Consider the following 27102-nt stretch of genomic DNA (forward strand, 5'->3'; position numbering starts at 1 on the left):
TTCAGAGCTCTAGTCCCATAAAAATCCCACAGGAGGAGCCACTCTTCACTACTGCTCCTCACATAGATGGGCTTGAACAGAAGCACAACTTAGGAGTAGCAAGGAATGCAGCAGGGGTGGTCTTCCTGTGCTTACTTTAAATACTTCCATATATTAATTCTAAAGTACAGTACTTCTGCATTTTTATTGGAATAAGGCAAAACCCACATCTGACTAGAACATCTGGTATGGGAATTGAGGAAGAATCTTCTCCTTTTTATGCCTAGAGTATTTTATCTTTCAGAGCAAGACAGGGAGTTTAAAATAACATGATAAAAAAAACCTACAGTGTCTAAGGCTGGGCACAGTGGTGCCTGCCTGTAGTCCCAGCTATTTAGGAGGCTGAGGTGGGAAGACTGTTTGAGTCCAGGAGTTTGAGACCATCCTGGGCAACACAGTGAGATCACATCTCTTAAAACAACAACAACAACAACAACAACAAAATACTTATAAGTGAATTTTCTGTAGACATTAAGTAAACACATTTGAATAGAAAAATCCTATTCATATACTGTTTATTCTTTTTTCCTCAAAGTGTCTCTTAAAGATTTAGTACTCATCTATTCAACTACTTGAAACTTAATTACTAAAAATAAAATGCGATCTGTAATTAAGGAATAAGGAATGTTATATCCTATATCAAAGAGTTCTTCCTAAAAAGAGTAAATAGTTTAAAATTATGTTATAGTTACCATGTGGTTAATTACCTGCTCACTTAAGAAATTCATTACTTTTTACTAAATGGATATCTGTAACATGGAATAATGACACACATCAGTGAAAAATGGGTGCCAGCCTGTAGCAGCCACTTACTTTTTCACATCCATATTGTGCATATTTATATGAGAGAGGTTTGAAATATTCAGGTATAGGTTTTCCTACACTTGAATTTTCTCATGTTCACAAAACAAAGACAAATTCGTGCAAAACAGTATCAACAACTTTCAGCCACAGCATCAAAATAGGAAGTTAGCCAGCAGACACTCTACAGCCAAGCTAGATCCTAAACAAAAAGTCTCTTTTGTACAAAGAAAAATGTTTTTTTTCTTTTGTTTTTTAAAAAAGGCTGTAACTGGCAAATTTATTTTTTCCTCAATGCTAGCCCCAAGTTCAGGGTTATAACTTCCTATTCCAGATGCCTACTGCATTAGTCAAACTGAATGCAAGCGTTCATTAATGCAAATGTGTTTCCAGTGCAGCATGGTGGATGGATTCTCTCTTTCTAATCTCATTTTCACTTACTTTTCTTCCAATGTTTTCTAAAGAAGCAGTATTTTCCAGCTTCCATTCTTATCAAACTCTTATCAAAGGTTTCAAGAGTAAAACAAAAAATTTCAGTTTGATTTTGATTTTGTTGGTGGGAGCATATACGCTAGATGATACTAAATTATATCACTAATAGTGATAATATGGTCAAAACAATGATATCTGCCTCTTCTGCTGTCATGATTTTAATATTAACTCAAAATGCCACCTCCAAAAAAAAGTCTAAACCCTAAAATACAGTTAATTTATTTGATCATCTTTATAACAGGTCCAGCAGTTATGACCATGACTTTGGCATTCTCAGAGTCTTACTTACTTGCTGTGTTATCTTGAGCAAGTTATTTCACCATTTTCAAGTTATTTAAACTGGTAAAAGAGGTAGTCCCTTTCCTTCATAGAATTGCTTATAAAGATTAAATGAGATGATTCATGTAAAGTTTACTGGGCATAGTAAAAGTTCAATAAAAATTAGTCACATACTACGTCTATACTTCTGTCAATATCTTTTTATATTTTATGAAGTACAGGAAAACATCATTAAAATGTAATCCACTATTTTGAAACTCTCAGGGATTATTAGCCGGAAATATAATGTTGCTTGATGGAAAAAGGAAACCATAAGCTAAACACTGCAAGGACAAGGACTACTCAGGGGTACAACTTATGGAAGAAGGAACTGATTATTCCATTGACATTCTACTTAGAAATCTACTCATATCAAAAGTTTAACTTCCTAGCTTATCTAGATATATTCTCAAAGTAGTACTACTTAATGAATATCACAAAATTTATTTTTAAAAAATTTAACTCCCTGTTATTCAGTTGGAATTAATGACATTTTAAATACATGCATCTAACTGAAACCCAATAATGATAAATATGTATTTCATGATTTAGAAAATATGTCATTCTTAAATCTTAAAATGTCCTATTAGGCCAGGTATGGAGGCTCATGCCTGTAATCCCAGCACTTTGGGAAGCCGAGGTGGAAGGACCACTTGTGCTCAGGAGTTCAGCCTGGGCAACCTAGTGAGACCCTGATGCTATTTTTTTTTAAGTCCTATTTAATTATTACAACATATTGCTTAATATGTCTGGTGTATACAAAAATAGCCAGCTTCACTAATACTAGATAGCTAAGGCATATGAAGCCAAATGAATTAGTTGGGTTAGTGTCAGTGATGGACTTGAGGTTTATGCTGGTGGCAGCAGTCACTTTCACAGGCCTGTATGGAAGTGGACTGTTACCAGAGCCCTCATCTCCCACCCAGGGTTTCAATACAGTTAACCAAGTATATCAACAGCTTCCTCTTCCCTTATTTTTACTAAGGCAGACTGGAAGCTACCAGTTTTGGCTATCCTAGAAAACACCTAATCATCTGCCAAGGTGAGATGTTCCCTCAAACAACTGAACAGGCTAACCTCTAGCCTGCCAATGACGTAGAGCCCCACTGGGGTACTTTTCCATCATGTGTTTCGTTTGTTTGTTACAGGAGAAAATACTACTAATAGAGGCTAAATCAAACCCATTCAAGGAAAAGATATTCTTTTTTTTTTTTTTTTGAGACAAAGTTTTGCTCTTTCATCCAGGCTGGAGTGCAATGGTGTGATTTGGCTCACTGCAACCTCTGCCCCCTCCTTCCCCACCCCCCCACCGGGTTCAAGTGATTTTCCTGCCTCGGCCTCCCGAGTAGCTGGAATTATAGGTGCCCACACCACACTTGGCTAATTTTTATATTTTTAGTAGAGACGGGGTTTCACCATTTTGGCCAGGCTGGTCTTGAACTCCTGACCTCAGGTGATCCACCTGCCTCAGCCTCCCAAAGTGTTAGAATTACAGGCATGAGTCACCATTCCCGGTCAGATATGGCATTTTTAATTACCTTTTTAGAATAACACTATTCTCAATCTACATTAGTTAATAAAATTTTTTTGGAAGCAAAAAGGAAAAATAAGTGTATGCTGTCTTACAAATTCTAATACACACTGTGAAACTGAAGCCTATGTAAACATTCATTTTTAATTACAATCCTTTTTATTTACCTCCCTTCTACTTGAGTGTACATGTAATTTTCGTTAACATGGATTAAAGAAATTTTAAAGCTATGACAGTTATCTTTTCAACATGTCATACATTAGGTATGTTAGGCATGGGTTACACTATTACACTGTTTAGAGTATCAACTATCCCTTTTCTTTTCTTTTTAATTTTAATTTTTTTCATAAACCTCAAACTTGGGCTAGCTTACTGACTCAACTATTCCTTTTCTATATGAAAAAAGTGACTTGGCTGGCGCAGTGGCTCATGCCTGTAATCTCAGAACTTTGGGAGGCTGAGGTGGGCGAATCCCTTGAGGTCAGGAGTTCGAGACCAGCCTGGCTAACACAATGAAACCGCATTTCTACTAAAAATACAACAATTAGCTGAGTGTGGTGGTACACGCCTGTAATCCCAGCTACTCAGGAGGCTGAGGCGAGAGAATCACTTGAGCCTGGAGGGTTGAGGTTGCAGTGAGCTGAGATCATGCCATTGTACTCCAGCAGCCTGGACAACAGAGACTTCATCTCAAAAAAAAAAAAGAAAAACTGAAAATCAAAAAGTGACTTAAGGTTAGAATGTATTGTTAAAGATCTGAAATACTTACAAGAGAGGAAATATAATGATTTGTTCTATTTATACTATATTTTTCTTCCAGAGTAGAATAAATGTAATACCTATTTGCCTAAATTATTAAGCTTCTCATAAGAAAAAAAAAAACCCTTAAAAATATAAATATGGTCAAGTTCCAAATGTCAAGAACAATATAAGTACTTTTTTTTTTGAGATGTAGTTTCACTCTTGCTGCCCAGACTGGAGTGCAGCGTCACGATCTCGGCTCACTGCAACCTCTACCTCCCTGGTTCAAGCGATTCTCCTGCTTCAGCCTCCTGAGTAGCTGGGATTAGAGGCATGTACCACCACATCCAGCTAATTTTTTTTTTTGGGGGGCATTTATGGAGTTTCGCCATGTTGGCCAGGCTGGTCTCAAACTCCTGACCTCGGGTGATCCACCCACCTCGGCCTCCCAGAGTGCTGGGATTACAGGCGTGAGCCACAGCACCCGACCTAATTTTGTATTTTTAGTAGAGACAGGGTTTCCCCATGTTGGTCAGGCTGGTCTCAAACTCCTGACCTCAGGTGATCCACCTGCCTTGGCCTCCTAAAGTGCTGGGATTACAGGCGTGAGCCACCACAAGAAGCAGATTTAACAAGGCAAAAGTTTTACTAATTAAAAAAAAATCCCATTATATTTTTATTGTTATAAGGGAAAAGTCTTTGGCAGCTAGAGAATTCCAGCTGCAACTGTTTGCACAACACTTCTTAAATCTATAAATCTATCTAGTGATTTTAACTACTTTTTCCTTTTTTAAAATAAGGGTTTTCCATTGACCTATATTTGGGTCTAGTACAACAGCACAAATGAAATAGTACTTATTAGTATAACTTGATGAAGCACATAGTACCCTCTCTTTCAGATTCTTGGCAATGTCACCTCCACAAACTGATTCCCTTCCCTACAGATTGACAGATTAAAAACAAAACAAAGCCAAAACTCAATCTCTAGGACAAGAAGCCTTGCTTGCCAAAAGTCACATAAATGACTTTTTCAATGTTCCTAGGCAATTTGGGTACTAGCCTAGCTTTTAGGACACATCTCAGATAAATTCACATTAAAATACTCTAGCTAAGTTGGTATTTTTCTAGGCGTGGAAGCACATCTTTATACTGGTTTTCCAAATCTGCTACCACTTGCTTGGTCAACAAATATACTAAAACCATGTAACCAGTTACATAGCTGCAAACCAATACATTAAATGCATTCTAGGGGTTGGGTGTTTTCTGAGCCACAATTTTGTTGCTGTTGATGGTGGTGGTGAGGCAGGTCTTGCTCTGTCACCCAGGTGGGAGTGCACTGGCACAATCATTGCTCACTGCAACCTCCAACCCCTGGGCTCAAGCAATTCTCCCACCTCAGCCTCCCAAGTAGCTGGGATGACAGGCACACACCACCAATGCCTGGATATTTTTTGTAGAGACAGGGTTTCACCATGTTGCCCAGGCTGGTCTCAAACTCATGAGCTCAAGTGATCTGCCCACCTTTGCCTCCCAAAGTACTGAGATTACAGGTGCGAGAAACTGCACCTAGCCTCTGAGCCACAATTCTATCTGCTCCAAATTCTGGTGGGCAAGTTTTTAATTTTAAAGAAATACTCAAAACTATACCTAAAGTTTATGCTATGTTAAGGGGTCCACCCAGCCTCATTTTATTTTATTAACCATTACAGGAAACCCACTTAAAACTGCTAAATAGAAAGAACTAGCTTGTAATTAGTTCTTATTTTAGGGGATTCAGGGGCAACAGACTTGTGCCTCATATCCCCAGTTACAGCCTCTTTCTCAACATTTTTCTTTTATCAATGCACAAAAAAAATATGACAGACTTGCCTTGTGAGGTCGAAAATAGAGATACAGGCTGAGAGGAAGAGGAGGAAACAAAGGAATCTGAAAGAAAATATACAGCATGAGAATATGACAACCTCACACAGAAATTTTAACTTTAACTTTCTTTTTGATGGGGAGGAAGAGCCAAGCACCATAATTTCATTGGGTTTAACAAGGGGGAAAACCCAAATCTTTACTTTGAATTATTGTTTTCACTCACCTGGTAGCAAAATCTTATTTTGTTTTCAAAATGCATTTCTAAAAGTTAATCCATTCTTTTTTTTTTTTTAGTCAAACATTCTCACCTTCAAAAAAAAATAGAAGAGGAACCCCTAGCATTTTAAATCAAGCACAACCTCAAGAACAAACGATGCCACTCTGCTACTTTATGTGGGAAAGGGAAAATAAGTATCTGAGTACTAATTAATATTTGCTTTTAACCATTCCTGAATACATTTTGAGGAGCTAGTCACTAACATAAGCATTTAAATATATATAATTGGCAAATATACAAAGTTGACTCAATATTTTTTTAAAAAGCACAATTAATCCATTGGGAAAAAAGAACTACATAAGAAATCTATCTTCTAAAATTAAACTCCTTTAGGCCTGGTGCAGTGGCTCACATTTGTAATCCCAGCACTTAGGGAGGCCAAGGCAGGTGGATCACCTGAGGTCAGGAGTTTGAAACCAGCCTGGCCAACATGGTGAAACACCGTCTTACTACAAATACAAAAATTAGCTGGGTGTGGTGGTGCACACCCGTAATCCCAGCTACTCAGGAGGCTGAGACAGGAGAATCCCTTGAACCCAGGAGGTAGAGGTTGCAGTGAGCCAAGATAGCACCACTGCAGTCCAGCCTGGGCAACAAAGTGAGACTCCATCTTAAAAAAAAATGAAATAAAATAAAATTATACTCCTCTAAATTCAGCAACATACATCAAATTTAAAATGCACATATTCTCCTCCCAGTCCCCCTGCACAATACTAACTCTACAGTTACATTTTTAAGAATTTATCCTACAGACATATATGCATACATGTACAAAGATATGTGTATGAGGATATTCATAAGAGCTCTGGTTATAAATATTAGGAATACTCTAAATGACCATCAACAGAAGACTAAAGTTACACCTAGCACTTGCTTGGCCAACACATACACTAAAACTGGAAGGATACACAGAAGACTAGCATGGCCCCTAAAGTTATTTTTAAAAGAGTTACATGCAAACTATGAAATACTTGCTGCTATGAGAAAGAATGAGCTACAGGTATACCTTGGTATCTGAGGGGGATTGGTTCTAGAACACTATCCACACCAAAATCCAAAGATATTCAAGTCCTATGTATAAAATGGCATTGTATTTGCATATAACCTACACACACCCTCCCTTATAATTTAAGTATCCTTTAGACACCTAATACAATGTAAATGCTATGTAAATAGTAGTCTATACTGTATTACTTTAAAAATTTGTATTTTCTAATTCTTTTTTTTTTAAATATTGTTGATACACAATCAGTTGAATCCACAGATGTAGAACCTGAGATAAGGTGCGCCAAGTGTATATGTAGATATAGTCCATATATGAACTAAACTTAAAAAGCAAAATGCAGGCCGGGTACAGTGGCTCATGCTTGTAATCCTAGTACTTTGGGAGGCCCAGGTGGGTGGATCACGAGGTCAGAAGTTTAAGACCCGTCTGGCCAATAAAGTGAAACCCCATCTCTACTAAAAATACAAAAAATTAGCCAGATGTGGTGGTGTGCACCTGTAATCCCAGCTACTCAGGAGGCTGAGGCAGAAGAATCACGTGAATCTGGGAGGCAGAGTTGGCAATGAGCCAAGATTGCGCCATTGCACTCCAGCCCTGGTGACAGTGTGAGACTCTGTCTTTAAAAAAAAAAAAAAAAAAAAAAAAAAAACACCAAGTGCAGTGTGCTTAAAAAGCAGTGTGTTCCCATTTGTTAAACAACAAAGGGACAGCCAGGCACAGTGGCTCAAGCCTGTAATCTCAGCACTTTGGGAGGCCGAGGCAGGCGGATTATGAGGTCAAGAGATCGAGACCCAGTCTGGTCAACATGGTAAAACCCCATCTTCACTAAAAATACAAAACTAGCTGGGTGTGGTGGTGTGCGCCTTTAAGCACTAGCTACTTGGGAGGCTGAGGCAGGAGAATCGCTTGAACCTGGGAGGCAGAGGTTGCAATGAGTGCACCATTGCACTCCAGTCTGGGCGACAGGGCAAGACCCCATCTCAAAAAAAAAGAAAGAAAGAAAGAAACAAACAAACAAACAAAAAACCACACCAAGAGGTGGTCAGGAGATCGAGACCATCCTGGCCAACATGGTGAAACCCTGTCTCTCATAAAAATACAAAAAACTAGCTGGGTGTGGTGGCAAGTGCCTGTAATCCCAGGTACTTGGGAGGCTGAGGCACAAGAATCGCTTGAACCCTGGAGGTGGAGGCTGCAATGAGCCAAGATTGCACCACTGTACTCCAGCATGGGACAGAGCGAGACTCCGTCTCAACAACAACAACAACAACAACAAAAGAATAAAATAGCCACATGAAAAACAAAACCCTCCAAAATTGTCGCAAATACTGAACTTTACATATTAACTTCCTTTTATCTTACAATTATAAAAATGTTTTCACAAATGTTAGAAATATATTTAAACTAAAAAATTGTTTTAAAGGACTGGGCTATAGGTATAAGTGCTGATTTATGAAAACTAGTAACAAATATAGAGCTGCTTTTTAATTATATGAAAATGAAGTATCACATTTATTCCTATAAATTAAAAACAGCTGTCCCTTCCTTATTGATTTATTTTTGAGACAAAGTCTCAGTCTGCTGTCCAGTGCAGACATGATCACAGTTTACTGCAGCCTTGACCTCCTGTGCTCAAGTGATCTTCCTGCATCAGCCTCCCAAGTAGCTTTGACTACAGGTATGCACCACTACACCCAGATAGTTTATTTTCATTTTTTCTGGAGACAGGTCTCGCCGTGTTACTTAGGGTGGTCTTGAACTCCTGGGCTCAAGTGATTCTCCCACTCAGTCTCCCAAAGTGCTGAGATAACAGGCGTGAGCCACCATGCCCAGTCCTAAGTGATACTTTAATCAAGGGCAGCTCTCTTGCTCCTGGTTTTGCCATGTGACGTGCCTGCATCCCCTTTGTCTTCTGCCAAGATTGTAAGCTTCCTGAAGCCTCCCCAGAAACTGAGCAGACTCCAGTACCCTTCTTCCCGTAAAGCCTGCAGAACTGTTCACAGAAATTTTATTCCAGGGTGGCTCATACCCAGAGTTTCATTATACCTGATACAGATGATTTAAATAAGATACGGGACTTCTTTTTTTTAAATTTAGAAATTGAGAAGATGGAAAAAGATATTCTAGAATGAGCTATCAAGCCACACAAAGACATGAAGGGACAAAGACATGCTTACTGATCTGTGAAAGAAGCTAGTCTGAAAGGGCAACACACTGGACCAGTCCAACTATATGACATTCTGGAAAAGATCTGTACATTTGATACCAGGAAAAAAACCCAGAAACAACATAAATACTTCAAACAGCAAGAGTTTAGAAAGTATAAAAATTTAGGGCTGGGTGCAGTGGTTCACGCCTGTAATCTCAGCACTTTAGGAGGCCGAGGTGGGCAGATCGCGAGGTCAGGAGATCAAGACCATCTGGCTAACACGGTGAAACTCCGTCTCTAAAATACAAAAAATTTGCCAGGCATGGTGGCACTCACCTGTAGTCTCAGCTACTTGGGAGGCTGAGGCAGGAGAATTGCTTGAACCCAGGAGGCAGGGGTTGCAGTGAGCCGAGATTGTGCTACTGCATGCACTCCAGCCTGGGGGACAGAGTAAGACTCTGGCTCAAAAAAAAAAAAAAAAGAAAGAAAGTATAAAAAAAGAAGTAATGTAAGAAATTATATATGAGCACCTAGAAGCTGAAAATTCTATCAGGATACAGAGACCAATGAAGAAGATCAAACAAAAAATAACAATTTTCAATTAATCCTTTATTACTCAGGAGGCCGAGGTGGAAGGACCCTTTGAGTCTAGGAGAGAGAGGTTGCAGTGAGCCGAGATCACACCACTGCACTCCAACCTGTGTAACAAAATGAGACCCTGTTTAAAAAAAAAAAAAAAAAAAGAGGGGGGCAGGGAAACAGGCCAGGCAAGGTGGCTCACACCTGTAATCTCAGCACTTTGGGAGGCTGAGGCAGGTGGATTGCTTGTACCTAGGAGCTCAAGACCAGCCTGGGCAACATGGTGAGATCCTATCTCCACAAAAAATTTTTTTAAAAATTATATGGGTGTGGTGGTATGTGCCTCTAGTCCCAGCTACTTGGAAGGCTGAGGTGAGAGGATTATTTGAGCCCAGGAAGCTGAGGCTGCAGTGAACTGTGATCACACCACTGTACTCCAGCCTGGGCAACAAAGACCTTATCTCAAGAAAAAAAAAAAGTAAAAGAAGCATGTTTATCTGTCTCTATGTTTCCAGATGGATTCATTTCTACATGCATTAACTATCAACATTAAATCTCTGCCAATGATAAGTTTAAATCCCAACAAACCTGAAAAACCAAATGTTTCAAGTCCAATGCCAAAAAAGATCCTATGAACATGCCAGCTGTTTGCCTTTTCAACTTCACCTAACACTCCCTCCTAATGGAAAATTTCAACATGCAAATTGTTATGCAGATGCAGAACACAGATAACTGGTAATGACTGGAACAATATTCCATGAAGTTTCTAACTTAGAAAACCACATTGTTTTCATACTCAATATTTGTGCCACAGGGAACTGACCCCAGAATAATGATCTTAATCCTCAAATGCCACTAATGAAATCATTTTCATTAAGTAGCTAGGTCCAGGACCTGTGTTAGTACTGGTAATATAGTGTCCACAAATAGGTGAAAAGCAAGTATGTGCCAGTCAAACTGTATGAGTTGTGGGAATGCAGCAGAAGACAGCCACTATGGTAAATAAAGACTGTTTCAGAAGAGATGGTAAACTTGGTCTTAACGAAGCCTCATAAGGTTAACAAGGAAGGGGAAGGCATTCTGGTGAGAAGGAATAACTGGCCAGATTCCAAATGGCTTAAATGTCATGTAATCTGGATTATATCCTTTGTGTCATAGTCACTGAAGGTGACTATGAAAAATGATTGGGTGCAGTGGCTGATGCCTGTAACAACAGCACTTTGGGAGGCCAAGGCAGGTAGATGGCTTGACCTCAGGAGTTTGAGACCAGCTTGGACAACATGGTGAAACCCTGTCTCTACTTTGGTATTGATGACTAAAATGAGAGGGGTAGAGAGGGAGGGACAGACACTGAAGACTGGAGAGTGAAGGTAAGTTTATATAACACTGAAAACAAAAAATGGGAAATATGGGTGATAAAGGAAAGAACTAAAAACTGGGCAGCAGCTAGAGGGAGAGGCAATGTTGAGGGCAAATTTTTAGAAATGAAAATGACAAGTATATTTACAGAGACAGAAAGGGGCCAACAGAAAAGTCTGAAAATACATAAAAAAGAAATAATTTTTTTCTGGAACAAAGTCCACGAAATTGCTAGAAGACATGGGATTTAAAAAGCACAAGTGGGACGGGCACAGTGGCTCCCACCTGTAATCCCAGCATTTTGGGAGACCGAGGCGGGCGGACCACCTGAGGTCAGGAGTTCGAGACCACCCTGGGCAACATGGTGAAACCTGTCTCTACTAAAAATACAAAAATTAGCTGGGCATGGTGGCGCAGGCCTGTAATTCCAGCTACTCAGCTTGGGAGGCTGCAGTGAGCTGAGATTGAGCCACTGGGCGACAGAGCGAGACTTCATCTCAAAAAAAAAGCATAAGTGAACCTGCTGAAAATCTAATTCCAACAAATAACCAGTCATCTGTGCAAATATGTGGCTCTAAGATTATTCAACACAATATTCTTTTTATTTTTTAAAATTTTCTTAAAAATAGAGACAGGGTCCCATTATGTTGCCAAGCTGGTCTTGAACTCCTGGGCTCAAGCCATCCTCCTACCTTAGCCTCCCCAAGTGCTGGGATTACAAGCGTGAGCCACCACACCTGGTATCATCACAATATTCTTTTTTTCTCTCTTGAGATGGAGTCTTGCTCTGTTGCCCAGGCTAGAGTGCAGAGGTGTGATCTTGGCTCTCTGCAACCTCTGCCTCCAGGGTTCAAGTGATTCTCCTGCCTCAGCCTCCCAAGTAGCTGGGATTACATGCATGCACCACCATGCCCAGATAATTTTTTGTATTTTTAGTAGAGGCGGGGTTTCTCCGTGTTAATCAGGCTGGTCTCAAACTCCCGACCTCAGGTGATCCACCCACCTCAGCCTCCCAAAGTGCTGGGGATTACAGGTGGGAGCCACTGTGCCTGGCCTGTCAGATGTTTTTCTAATGGACAGACTGGAGTGATGGCTTCTGGGGAAGTATACCAAGGGCCATGCTTATCACATTATATCAAGAGTACAGATTATCAACATGACTTATCACTGATGATGTCAACCTGATCTCTGGCTGAGGTAGTGCTTGCCAGGTTTCTCCACCTGGGTGAAGGAAGCAGTACTTCTCCCCACCCTTCCACACTGTATTCTGTGGAAACAAGTCATTAAGCTCATCATCCACCCTTAAGAGGTGGAGGAGTTAAGATCCACCTCCTTGAGGGAAAAGAATCTACATAAACTGGCAAGTTGCTTTTTATTTATTTGTTTGTTCGTAGCTAACATAACTACTGTAAAAACAGACCAACTAATTAAGCTCAGGAATTTCAGGAGAAAAAAAGGAAATCAATTATTAATGTCTTAGTTCTCTAGAACAAATAAGATTTAATATCTAATTAAATAAATTTATTTATTGTTGCAAAATAATTACCACCTAATTGGAAGGACCTTAGGGTTAAAGACCTCTTACATATCTTTCTATCTGTCATGTTGACCAGCATATAGCAGAAGTCATGGAATATGGAAGCTTGAACATACAGGAGCTTCATAAATGTTTGGTGAAAATGAAACTATAAAGATGTTTAGATTTAGCTTATTTCAAAACTAGACTGAGTAGTAAGTAGTAACTGGCCTAATATTAGTCTTACTAATGTAGTAGTTACTAAGGCAGCAGTTCCCTCTCATATAAGTCAAAACAGTGCTAACTTTCAAGATGCCCACTCTTCTGTTACAACACTGAAGAGTTGGAAAGCTTTCTTTGTAAGATTTATTAGAGCAAATTTATATGCAATCTAAGAGGAAGAACAAGCAGACCTCTTGTTGCAAAGGAAAATTAGAAAGTCTGACAGAAAGAAAATGGACCATGTAGATATGAAACTGGTTACAGGTTTGGCGCGGTGGCTCACACCTGTAATCCCAGCACTTTGGGAGGCCAGGGTGGGCAGATCTCTTGAGCTTATGAGTTCAAGATCAACCTGGGCAACATGGTGAAACTCTGTCTCTACAAAAATACAAAAACCAGTCTCGCCTGTAGTCCCAGCTACTTGGGAGGCTGAGGTGGGAGGATGGCTTCAGCCCAGGAGGTGGATGTTGCAGCGAGTCAAGATCATACCACTGCACTCCAGCCTGGGTGATAGAGCCAGGCCTTGTCTTAAAAATAAACAGGGCCAGGTGTGGTGGCTCACGCCTGTAATCCCAGCACTTTGTGAGGCTGAAGCAGGTGGATCACGAGGTAAAGAGATCGAGACCATCCTGGCCAACATGATGAAACCCCGTCTCTACTAAAAATACAAAAATCAGCCAGGCGTGGTGGCATGCGCCTGTAATCCCAGCTGCTAGGGAGGAGGCAGAGGCAGAAAAACCGCTTGAACCCAGGAGGTGGAGGCTGCAGTCAGCCAAGATTGTGCCACTGTGCTCCAGCCTGGTAACAGAGCAAGACTCCGTCTCAAAGTTAATTAATTAATTAATAGGCTGGGCGAGGTGGCTCATGCCTGTAATCCCAGTACTTTGGGAAGCCAAGAGGGTGGATCACCTGAGGTCGGGAGTTCAAGATCAGCCTGATTAACACAGAGAAACCCTGTCTCTACTATGAATACAAAATTAGCCAGGCGTGGTGGCACATGCCTGTAATCCAGCTACTTGGGAGGCTGAGGCAGGAGAATCACTTGAACCTGGGAGACAAAGGTTGCGGTGAGCCGAGATTGTGCCATTGTACTCCAGCCTGGGCAACAAGAGCGAAACTCCATCTCAAAACAAAACCCCGAAGTAGAGGGTTATTTCTGGTGTAAAGAACAAGGAAGGCTAGGCACAGTGGCTTATGCCTGTAATCTTAGCAATTTGGGAGGTGGATGACTTGAGGCCAGGAGTTCGAGACCAACCTTGCCAACATTGTGAAATCCCATTCATCTCTGCTAAAAATACAAAAATCGGTCAGGTGTGGAGGTGCACGCCTGTAATCCCAGCTACTCGGGAGGCTGAGGCAGGAGAATTGCCTGAACCCAGGAGGCGGAGGTTGCGGTGAGCAGAGATCGCACCATTGCACTCCAGCCTGGGTAACGAGCGAAACTCTGTCTCCAAAAAATAAAAATAAAAATAAAAATAAAAATAAAAATAATCAGTTAGGCATGGTGGTACACACCTATGGTCCCAACTTTCAGGAGACTGAGATGGGAGAATCACTTGAGCCTGGGAGATCGAGGTTCAGTGAGCCATGATCACGCCACTGCACTCCAGCCTGGGTGACAGAGTGAGACCCTGTCTCAAAAATAAAAATAAAAATAGGCTGGGCGCGGTGGCTCACACCTATAATCCCAGCACTTTGGGAGGCCAAGGTGGGTGGATCACAAGGTCAAGAGATTGAGACATCCTGCCAACATGGTGAAATTCCATCTCTACCAAAAAATACAAAAATTAGCTGTGTGTGGTGGTGCACGCACCTGTAGTCCAAGCTAGGCTGAGGCAGGAGAATCGCTTGAACCCAGGAGGCAGAGATTGCAGTGAGCTGAGATAATGCCACTGCACTGTAGCCTGGCAATAGAGCAAGACCCCAACTCAAAAATAAATAAATTAAATAAATAAATAAAAGGAAAGATCAGGAATTCAGGTTAAGTCATGTAACTCTGAGATGCCATCAGACATGCAGGCTAAAGGTAAAGATTTGAAAGTCATCAACTTATTTATGGTATTTTCAACCACAGGGCTGTATGCTATCAATGAGATCAATGTGTAAAGATAGAGAAAAGTTCTTTGAAGTGAGTCCCGGAGCACTCCAAGGTTTAGAGGTTGGGAAGATAAAAGAGTTAGGGCTGGGTATGGTGGCTCACACCTGTAATCCCAGTACTTTCGGAGGCTGAAATGGGTGGATCACTTGAGGTCAGGAGGTCAGCCTGGCCAACATGGTGAAACCTCATCTTCACTAAAAATACAAAAATTAGCCGGGCGTGGTGGCACACACCTGTAATCCCAGATACTTGGGAGGCTAAGGCAGGAGAATCGCTTGAACCTGGGAGGCGGAGCTTGCAGTGAGCAGAGATTGCACCACTGTACTCCAGCCTGGGCAACTGAGCGAGATTCCATCTCAAAAAAAAAAAATTAGCAATATAAAATCTCAATAGTAACAAAATCCACAGAGTTAGAAAGTAGATTAATAGTTGCCAGGGGATGGGGGAGAGAAGAATGGCAAGTGACTACTAACAAATATGGGGTTTCTCTTTGGGGTAATAAAAATGTTCTGGAATTAGATAGTAGAGATAGCTGTACAATCTTGTGCATATACTAAAAAACACCTTAAAATGGTGAATTTTATTGAGATAGAGGATAAACAGCCAGTGAGATGAAGTATGTGATATCACGGAAGACAAATTTAAAAAGCAACGAGGAGAGTCAATTATGTCAAAAGCTGTTATGAAATCACATTAGGAGGATGGAGAAGTAACTGAATTTAACAATGTGGAAAATATCTAGTGAACCTGACTAGAAAAGTTTCTGTAGAGCAATGAAATAAAAGGCACCTGGCTTAAAACCATGGAGCTGGCTGGGTGTGGTGGCTCATGTCTGTAATTCAGCATGTTGGGACGCTAAGGCAGGCAGATCAAAAGGTCAGGAGATCGAGACCATCCTGGCCAACATGGTGAAATCCTGTCGCTACTAAAAATACAAAATTAAGGCTTGGCGTGGTGGCTCATGCCTGTAATCCCAGCACTTTGGTAGGCGGATTACCTGAGGTCGGGAGTTCAAGGCCACCAGCCTGACCAACATGGAGAAACCTCATCTCTACTAAAAATACAAAATTAGCCAGGCGTGATGGCACATGCCTATAATCTCAGCTACTCAGGAGGCTGAGGCAGGAGAATCACTTGAACCCGGGAGGTGGAGGTTGTGGTGAGCCGAGATTGCCCCATTGTACTCCAGCCTGGGCAACAAGAGCAAAACTGTCTCCAAAACACAACCACAACAAAAAAAAGTACACACACACACACACACACACACACACACATGATTAGCTGGGTGTGGTCATGTGCGCTTGGAGTCCCAGCTACTCAGGAGGCTGAGGCAGGAGAATTCTTTGAACCCAGGAAGCAGAGGTTGCAGTGAGCCGAGATTGTGCCACTGCACTCTAGCCTGGCAATAGGGTGAGACTCTGTCTCAAAAAAATAAGAACCATGGAGCTAGAAATTTAGGCTTTTAAGTTAAACTGACCACTGAATTCAAAAGGGTGACTGAGTCACTTTTACTACATGTTGCTTCAAATTTTAAAGCATATGCATTAAACTCTGTCTGAGTCCCCATCTGTAAGAAGGGGGTTATATTGCTACCTGTCTATCTCACAGATAAACATAATTTAATGTCTTTCCTCTATTGAATATGGCCTCTAGAGGAATGATCTATATTTTATTTACCTTTCTATCTTCCATAGCACCTGGCAAAGTGCTTTTATGTATGCTCAGTTGTTGAATTAAGTTAACGTATGGGCACAACTTAAATCATAAAGCAGTACACAAATGTAAGATATCATGAAAATCAAGTATTTCTCTCTCACACATAAAATAAAGACAATGCTCTGTGTTGAAATATGTTCAAATAACAGGACAAAATTTTCATAACAAAAGGTTTTCCAGAATGTTCTTCCATTTATCTTGAAGGGCAAGCTACAGAGGAGGACAATACTGTCCCCTCTGGTTAAGTTATGATGATATGGTTACAGGTGATAATAAATCAGTTGATTGGAAAAAAAAGGGTAAGAATAGTTCTTTGAAGCTGGGCACGGTGGCTCACGCCGCTTGTAATCCCAGTAGTGTGGGAGGCCGAAGCACATGGTTCACCTAAGGTCAGGAGTTCAAGACCAGCCTGGCCAACATGGCGAAACCCTGTCTCTACTAAAAACAGAAAAATTAGCTGGGCATGGTGGCGCAGCCTGCAGTCCCACCTACTCGGGAGGCTGAAACAGGAGAATCGCTTGAACCCAGGAGGCAGAGGTTGCAGTGAGCCGAGATCCCACCACTGCACTCCATCACACACACACACACACAAAGTCCTTTGGGGGGAAAAAAAAAATCACAGGAGTGAGCCACTTGCTGATAGTTCACTGTCCCCTCTGGTTAGGTTATGATGGTATGGTTACAGGAAATAATAAATCAGTTGATTGGAGAAAACAGACAAGAATAGTTATTTGAAATTAAAAAACAAACAAACAAGCAAAAAAAACAAAAGCAGGGTGGCACCACTTGCTGATAACCTCCTCCCATAACGTAAAATGTAACCCTGTTACATTATTTAAAGAGATTCTCTCTGAAGTTGTAACATCACAGAATAACATCTTACAAAAATCACAGATGGGTAGAAGACTTCAATGATGTAATCACAAGCAATACTAATTACAGCTAAACTTATTTAACATACACACTTCTTTCAAAACATCTACACCACACCCTATGATCCAAAATAACTCTTAAAACTAGTAGCTGTCATAAATGAACAGAATAGAAGATTAAATCAGTTTTCTGGGAAACTTCTGAATAAGTTAACTATATGAACAAAATATTGACCTGTTAATTTTTAGCTAAAAAGTTTTACTATGAATACTTACTTCAGCAGCACATATACCAAAATTAGAACAATACAGAGAGGATTCGCTAAATTAAAAGTTTTACTATAAAATTGATAAATTTTTCACAACTCTGTATACCTTAGGAGGCTAAATTTATCATCAACAATAAAGTTAACACAAACTACAAGCTAAATGCACACAACAAATATGCACAGTCATTTATATTAGAAAACCTACTTATTTAATGGAGCCTTTGTAATTGTGTTCAGAATTACAAAAATGGTAAATTCTAGGATTATGGGCAGTCTAAAGAGAAGTGTCTTTCTGCAGAACAAACTCTTGGCTCAAACAAAACTGGAAAGCTCACCTTTCCCTTTTCCCTTCAATAACATGTCATCAATTCCTTCATCACCAAACTTCATTTTAAAAGTTTTGAAACATGCACAGGACTAGATAGGTGACTTCTATATCAGGATTAATATATAACTTCCTCACAGGAATATTTGATAAAGCAGTAATATTGGTTTTATTTTATTTTCAGACCATCTTTAAAATACCAAGAATAAAAACACTGAGGTTCTTACCAGCAACTTAATAAACCCTTTAGAAATGTCAATTTAGGGTAAAGGTGCACCTACTAAATGTATGTAGACTGGCTGTTTAATTTGATCAGAGTGGTTCAATTATTTGTGAATTTGACAATAAACGAAAAAAGCATTAAAAAAAAAACCTTACTCTTGGAGAATAAAAACAATCTAAGTCAGCAGGCATCTGTAGACCATACTGACATACCATTCTTGCTGTCTCCTGTATGCTTGCTTCTGCACTCAAAGGAGTTTCCTAATGTATCATAACAACATTTATTACAGTCACAATGCTACAGGAAGTATTTAAGCATACTGATTCATGCCAAGCCTTCTGGAGAACATCTTGGCTCCTGCCCCTACCTCTTTAACAGACTACCTTAGTGAAAGGGGGTGGCAGCTTTATGACATTAATATGAAGGGTCACAAACCAAAACAACTGACTTGTGGGAATGGAAAAAAGGCCTAACAATAGTCTTCGATTGTGAGGAAGACTGAGATTTCTCATTTGTACTTGAACTGCTATGTTGTTATCTATTAATATGCGCAAGTAGTCTGTAATCTACAAACGGATTTATCAGCCGGGCATGGTGGCTCATGTCTGTAATCCTAGCATGCTGGGAGGCTGAGGTGAGCGGATCACCTGAGGTTGGGAGTTGGAGACCAGCCTGCTCAACATCGAGAAACCTCAACTCTACTAAAAAAAACACAAAATTAGCTGGGCATGGTGGCATATGCTTGTAATCCCAGCTACATGGGAGGCTGAGGCAGAATTGTTTGAACCCAGGAGGCGGAGGCTGTGGTGAGACAAGATCACGCAATTGTACTCCAGCCTGGGCAACAAGAGCAAAACTCTGTCTCAAAATACAAAAACAAAAAACAGACAAAAAACACAAATGGATTTATCAAATATTAGGCACTGTTATTTAATAAAGGTCAGGATTTAAGGGTACAAAGCAAATGTGTCTAGGTCACATCGCTGATCTCTATTTAGTTTCTTCACATTAATGGTACAATTATTTATTATGGGCAAGACACTGTGTTAAGCCCTTTGAATGTGTTTTTCTTTTCTTTCTTTCTTTCTTTTTTTTTTAGAGATGGAGCCTCAACCTGTCGCCCAGGCGGGAGTGCAATGGCACGATCTTGGCTCACTACAACCTCCGCCTTCTGGGTTCAAGCAGTTCTCCTGCCTCAGCCTCCCGAGTAGCTAGGATTACAGGCGCACACCAGGAAGCCCGGCCAATTTTTTGTATCTTTAGTAGAGAAGGGGTTTCACCAATGTTGGCCAGGCTGGTCTTGAACCCCTGACCTTGTGATATGCCCACCTTGGCCTCCCAAAGTGCTGAGATTACAAGCATGAGCCAATGTGCCCATCCAAATGTGTTTAATTTTCATACCAACTCCAAGGTAGATACTATTAACCCAATTTTAAAGTTAAGGAAGCTGAAGTCCTGAAGCTCAGGACTTGCACAAGATCACATAATTATTAAAAGACAGGGCCAGGATTAAAATCTAGGCATTGCTGGGGCTGGGCACAGTGGCTCACGCCTGTAATCCCAGCACTTTGGGAGGCTGAGGCGGGTGGATCACAGGATCAGGAGTTTGAGACCAGTTTGGCCAAGGTGGTGAAAACCTATCTCTACTGAAAAAGTACAAAAATTAGCCAGGCATGGTGGCAGGCACCTGCAGTCCTAGTTACTGGAGAGACTGAGGCAGGAGAATCATTTGAACCCGGGAGGCAGAGGTTGCAGTGAGCCAAGATCGCACCACTGCACTCTAGCCTGGGCAAAGACAGCGAGACATCATCTCAAATAAAAAAGGGGGGAATTATAAAAAAGCTGGGCGTGGTGGCTCTCGTCTGTAATCCCAGCACTTTGGGAGGCCAAGGCGGGCAGATCACCTGAGGTCGGGAGTTCAAGACCAGTCTGACCAACATGGAGAAACCCTGTCTCTACTAAAAATGCAAAATTAGCCAGCCGTGATGTCACATGCCTGTAATCTCAGCTACTTGGGAGGCTGAGGCAGGAGAATGCTTGAACCTGGGAGGCGGAGGCTGCAGTGAGCCGAGATCGCGCCATTGCCTGGGTAACAAGAGCTAAAACTCCGTCTCAAAAAAAAAAAAAAATACGCAGAACTAAGTTTCATGAGGAGTGAGGAAAGAAATATTTAAAGCAAAACCTTCATAAAAAAATTGGCCAAGCTGTTTTGCTTTGAGCTAATTTCCATGAACCAACATATAAAATGTAGTTTTATTTTGGAATCATGATTTTCTTTTTTAGTTTTCTTTTTTTAAGACAGGGTCTGGCTCTGTCACCCAGGCTAGAGTGGAGTGGCACAATCTCAGCTCACTGCAACCTCCATCCCCAATTCAAGCCATCCTCCCAACTCAGCCTCCCAAGTGGCTGGGACTACAGACGCACATCACCATGCCTGGCTAATTTTCACGCTTGCACTCACGTGCGTGCATGTGTGCCTGTGTGTAGAGACAGGGTTTCACCATATCGTCCAGGCTGGTCTCAAACTCGTGAGCTCACGCAACCCCCCCACCACACTTAGCCAAGTTTCATAACAACAATAAAGAGAGCATTCTCTAGCAAGTTATAGAATTTCAACATCATGTCAATAGTAAACTATTAAAGCACTTTTAAATAGACGTGTGTCTATTAAATAGACATGTGACTATACTTGAGATCTAATAAAGGAAACTCTTGCTTTGAAATGAACATTAAATATTTCAGTCTCTTTTACCTCAACTTCAAATTTCTGCCTCTGAAGTCTTCAGTGTCCTTCAAAGGCAGAGAAATATAGGAAGCCACACTGGCCCCAATCCCCATGTCTAAGCATATTACATTGCTGGCTGCGCTAGAACCTAAGGCACTAAAGCACAGAATGCCATCACTCATTGTCTACCTGTATGTAGGAACTAATACTTCTACAATTCATTATGGGACAGGTCAGTCAAGACAAAATTGTTTTCTGCAGGACACCAAGCAATCACTTATTTCTCTTTAAATAAAACCAAGACGAGTCTCCAAAACTAAGAAGAGCTTGGTGAAATGAAGTTGGACGTTGACAGCAATACTTGCAGACTTTTTTTTAAACAAGGTAATTTTTTACCATCTGTATTTTAAATAAGCTAAATTTTGAAATAACAAACTTCATCTTATTTTCATGGTGCAAAAGCCTGAGATAGTTCCTCTGTGACATGGAGAAAACATCCTGCAAGGAGGAAAGGCTTCTGCAATAAAATGATTACTACACATTGCAGCATCTTTTTTTTTTTTTTAACAGAGTTTTGCTCTGTCTCCCAGGCTGGAGTGCAATGGCAAGATCTCGGCTCACTGCTACCTCTACCTCTTGGGTTCAAGCGATTCTACTGCCTCAGCCTCCTGATTAGCTGGGATTACAGGTGCCCAAGACCATGCTTGGCTAATTTTTGTATTTTTTAGTAGAAGTGGAGTTTCACCATGTTGCTCAGGCTGGTCTCGAACTCCTGACCTCAGGTGATTGACCGCCTCAGCCTCCCAAGGTGCTGGGACTACAGGCATTACCTTAAGATACATATTGCAGTATCTTAAGGTAAACTTTTATGTTCAAGTAGTGACCTGACAAATGAGGATCTTGCATTGGGCCCACCAAAACTATATTAGTGCTTTTTACACAATATGAATGCACATTTGCAATGGATAAGCATTTAAGATACAGTCTCTCAGCCGGGACAGTGGCTCATGCCTGTAATCCCAATACTTTGGGTTGCCGAAGTGGGTGGATCAGTTGAGGTCAGGAGTTGAAGACCAGCCTGGCCAACATGGTAAAATCCCATATCTACTAAAAGTACAAAAATTAGTTGGGCATGGTGGTGCACATCTGTAATCCCACCTACTCAAGAGGCTGAGGTGGGAGAATAGCTAGAGCCTGGGAGACGGAGGTTGCAGTGAGCCAAGATGACGCCGCTGCACTCCAGCCTGGGCTACAGAGTGAGACTCTTGTCTTAAAAACAACAAGCTGGGCGCGGTGGCTCACGCCTGTAATCCCAACACTTTGGGAGGCTGAGGCGGGTGGATCACGAGGTCAAGAGATCGAGACCATCCTGGTCAACATGGTGAAACCCCGTCTCTACTCAAAACACAGAAAATTAGCTGGGCATGGTGGCGTGTGCCTGTAATCCCAGCTGTTCAGGAGGCTGAGGCAGAAGAATAGCCTGAACCCAGGAGGTGGAGGTTGCGGTGAGCCGAGATCACGCCATTGCACTCCAGCCTGGGTAACGAGCGAAACTCCATCTCAAAAAAAAAACAAAAAACAAAACAAAACAAAAAAACAACAACAACAAAGATAGAGTCTCTCTTTAGTTTATTTTTCAAGTGTGCTTTTCTAGCTCATCAACTTGATCATTTATTCAACAAATATGTGTCAAGTACTACTATATAATACTGTTTTAACTGCCAATAGTGACAAGTGACTACAGCACATCTAAGAAATACAAATTCTGTGATAAAATTTTACTAAGAAATAATGGGTAAAGCTGGTCACAGTGGCTCACACCTGTAATCCCAGCACTTTGGGAGGCTGAGGCAGGCAAATCACATGAGGCTAGGAGTTTGAGACCAACCTGGCCAACATGGTGAAACCCCATCTCTACCAAAGATATAAAAATTAACCAGGTGCATGCCTGTAATCCCAGCTACTCAGGTGGCTGAAGCATGAGAATCGTTTGAACCCTGGAGGTGGAGGGTTGCAGGGAGCCACTACACTTCAGCCTGTGACAGAGTAAGACCCTGTCTCTAAAAAAAGAGAAAGAAATGAGTAAAAACTGAGGCATTTAACATTATTAGGAAAATGTAATGAAGCTCATGTACTTGGAACAGCATTTCAGAATATAAATTCTACTCCTTTCAGCAAAATACATAATTTCAGCACACAATTTTTCCACTATCATAAAGAGGAGTGCAAAAAATACACAATAAATAGGTAAAAACTGTGACAAGGGTAGATGACATAAAAAAAGATAAGCCAAACAGAATTATGTTATGTCATTAAATTCGTATTGCCAATTTAGGTCCCAATTACGTTGTGTATGCCTTTGTATCTGTCAACAAAATACTCATTTCATTGGCTTACTAGGCCAATTCTTCCATAAATGCATTAAAGGAATAGAAAGGTTGAATCTCAAATGGTGAAATCATGGCCAATGAAATAAGAGTATTTTGTTCACAGACACAAAGGCATACCACATATGCATACCTACGAAAACTAGGACTAAATTTTCGTATCTGCTAACTACAATGACTTTTCACTTAACATCTGTCTTATCTTGAGCTTATAGGGCCAAATTTCTAAAATTTAGGTCTGAATCAAAAATGAAAAATCAAGAAAACCCAAAAGGTATGCACAAAAGGGCCTACCAAACAGTACGCAATGACAAGTGATTAAAGCAAAAAGATCAAGTTGCTAAGTTATAAGGAAGCCGCTGTTCATCTGGACCTTAGCCCAGAACACAAAAATTGGGAGGAGAAACGCTGGTGGTTTAAAGGGGACACGGGTTCCAAATTTGCTGCCTCATTCTTTTATCTGCAGAAGCTTCCTGATATTGCCTGTTTCTACTGAAATGTCCATAACCACACTGAAAAATCCAACAGGGCTCCAAAGCTCTCAGACAGGTGGAAATTCACTGTTAGAAAAACATGTAGAGAATAACACATTTAAGGTTAAGATCAGAAATTTTTTCTTTAGAACCCAAGATTCTGCCAAAGAAGACAATGAAGCATTAAAAAGAATTCTCAAAATCCTTTAACATAACTAAATAGAGAGCAGAATTATCTCTACTCTCACAAATTTACGGACCTTCCTTTGACAAAACGCATTTTTTTCCTTCAAAGACTCAGTTCCTTTAAGAACCACCACCTGCCAATGGAGAGAGAGAGTGTGTGTGTGTGTGTGTGTGTGTGTGTGTGTGTGTTTTCCTTAAGAAGGCATCTGCACTGCAGATTTCTGCATAAGGGGAGCTTGCCAACCAGCTCCCACCAGCAGGCAGACGCGTATACAATGGAAACTAAAGGAGGCCTGCAGCTTCCCTCTTAGTCTTTCACAGAGATGGGAGAAGTGGACTCAACCAGCCCATGCTTTGTCTGAATGTTCTCCCCCTCCTCCTTTCTGCAGTAAACACCCCCCTTTGTTATACTTCGATCAACAGTAGCCCACAGAAAACATGAAATCAAAACATGTTGATAGCTTAGCATGACTCTATTTTCTAGAATATAAGCGACTGATTGAGTGTCCCCACCCCCACGCAGCGCCAGGGAAAAGCAGGCTGTTGCAGATACAGCCACGGATCCATCTTGGACCATCAGCAGCTCCCTCCCAAATCTTCCCTGAGCTATTCTCATCACGCCTCCTTCTACCTAGGAGCCTCAGAAAAATCCGGAATTCATGGAGTCTTTCCGAAAACATTAAAAAGAAGGAAAAAAAAAGCTACAATGTTTCCATTAAACTTCCTCATCCTCCCCATGGGCAGTCAAAAATATTTTGGAGGACTATCGTGAATATTTGATTATGTCAACACCTGTCTGCACACCTGCAATGCAACCCTTTCACCACCATCACCTCAAAAATCGTCACAAATCGTTTCTCCCACCATCCACCTGCCCCTATCCTCTCGATCTCTCTAATCCTCCACTAAATCACCCCGGTTCACCATATGTATTAAGCAATTCTCCATTTTATCCCACGAGCTGGTATTTTTCCCACCTGCCCAGTCTTGGCGTTAACGCCCACTGGACTATCTCCCCGCCCCCAACCTGTTTTCCTCACACCCCGTTATTTCCTCACCGCCTGCACAACCTTATGTTCCCCTTCCCCTTTGCCCATTTTCCAAACGCTCTTCCCCGGGGGCTGAAGCCGTCAGTAGTCGAGGGTAATTCGCCCTCCTCCCGCCTCGCCTCCTAATTCCCCCAGCCCCCGGGCCCCCCGCTCGCCCTGCTTCCCAGGGCGGGGGCTCCCCGCGCGCCTCACCCGCACAGGAGGAGCTGCAGCTCTTCGTTCCCAGGGCGGGGCAGCCTCCCGGGCTCCCGCCGCCGCCGGGCGCAGACGGCTCGGCTCCGGAGGACGAGGAAGAGATGGAAGGGGATTGAGTGGCCGCCGACGGCTCCGCCATGGCTACGCGAGCGAGGGCGGGAGAAGGGTGAAGAGAGACTCGGGGCGGAAGAAAGGGAGGGGAAATAGAATAATCCGGCAACTGGCTTGCCCAAGTCCCTCCACTCAGCCTGCTCCGGGGACAGACTCCGACAGACTGACTGACTGACTCAGCCGAGCGCAGCCAGAGGGCGGGAGTGCGAGCGCGCAAGCGCACAAAGGCCCCCGAGTGGGTGCCAAAGCGCGCAGTGGTGCAGGGCGCAGGCGCAAGAACCATTTCTCCGCGCTCCAGCCGGGAAGGAGGGGCAAAGCCGGTCTCACGCGGCGCCTTGCACGCGGCGGGGTGAGGAGCGTCCTTTGGGACCAGACTCAAGGGGCGTGATGAAGCCCCAAGCCCCGCCCACGACTGCGGCCGAATCGGGAAACTGCGGGGTAGTATTGCCTCCTACCTCTTTATGTGAATGTTTTAGGGTCGGTAGATTATGCATTTTAACGATAGAAATTTCTTTGTGCTTCCATTAGCTGGAAACTCCCTTTCCCATACATTCCAGAGCCTATGTCTTTTGTTTGGTGCATTCCCACCTGTGACTCCAATAAAAGTGAAAACCAGAGTGTAGAGTAGGCCCACTCTGCAAGATGCTTTGTGAATCTCTCTGGCTATGTCGTAATATCTCCTCACCGAGAGGCAGAGATGGCACAGTCCCGCATTTGGTAGGTGGAGAAAGATGCTATACAGAATGAAAAACAATTACTCATTCCAATCACATTGCAATGCAGTCGCAGAACCTGCTTCGTATTCTTATCTCGTTACTGTTGCCAGAGAAGGGTCCACCTTATGTTTTAAGGTTTTCTTTTCCTCCGAATAGACTGTCAGATAGAGACGACATATTTTAGAAGAAAAAAAAAAAAAGCTGAGCTGATGAAGAAGAGCCAGGAGATAAGAACATCTTGGCTGTAATTATGGGGCATGATCAAATTAGACATTAAAAATTGAAAATAAGAACGTAGTCAGTGGCAGAAGCCCGTAGTCTCAGCTATGGCTGAGAAGGGAGGATCCCTTGAACCCAGGGGTTGGAGTCCAGCCTGCAACACAGCGAGAACCTTCCTGCCTTAAAAAAATAAAAAATAAAAAATCCATGCCCAGAGCTGGTTGTAAAAAAAAGAAAAAAAAAGTAAAAAAATTTCAGAATAAGGCACAAAATACACATAACTGAATTTTATTCATAGACCAAAAGGAGTCCTTAGTAGAACATGTATTTAAAACCAGATTTATGGGCTATATTGGATTTTGTTCATTTTTTGCTTTTCCTGGACTGGCTTGTCAAATTCAAAGCCTTCTCCCCACATCTGGTCAAAATATTTGAAAGGTGCATAGTCGTTTTTTAAAGGAGGATTGTATCCTGAAAATAATAAAAATCAAGGCAGACGACTGTTACTGCTAAAGCAGCAATCGATGACCCAAAGTGCAATTGCATGATCAGCAGATCCTGTAAAGATGCAACCTCATGAAGGGGGAGGTGGTCAGCCAGGCTGCCACGGAGGGGAAAGGCGATCTGACCAGTGGAAATCTTCTA

General features: G+C 41.8%; 1 protein-coding gene across 2 annotated transcripts in view; it reads right to left on the minus strand.

The window, feature by feature from the left end:
• RTN3 (reticulon 3) overlaps window positions 1–25699 on the minus strand; it is a 69267-nt gene extending 43568 nt beyond the window's left edge. The window contains exons 1-2 of one of the 2 annotated variants that reach the window (XM_012463150.3): window positions 25409–25646; window positions 5792–5848 (exon numbers count right to left, since the gene is read on the minus strand). In XM_012463150.3, the coding sequence (XP_012318573.2) occupies window positions 5792–5848; window positions 25409–25550 (199 nt within the window). In that variant the 5' untranslated portion in view covers window positions 25551–25646. Of the gene's footprint in view, window positions 1–5791; window positions 5849–25408 lie in introns of both variants that reach the window. The other variant, XM_064364791.1, reaches the window with a different exon arrangement.
• Between the last annotated feature and the right edge of the window lie 1403 nt (window positions 25700–27102).

Source organism: Aotus nancymaae, unplaced genomic scaffold (genome assembly GCF_030222135.1).
Source record: "Aotus nancymaae isolate 86718 unplaced genomic scaffold, 86718_ANA_hifiasm-v0.15.2.pri h1tg000059l, whole genome shotgun sequence".
NCBI lineage: Eukaryota > Metazoa > Chordata > Mammalia > Primates > Aotidae > Aotus > Aotus nancymaae.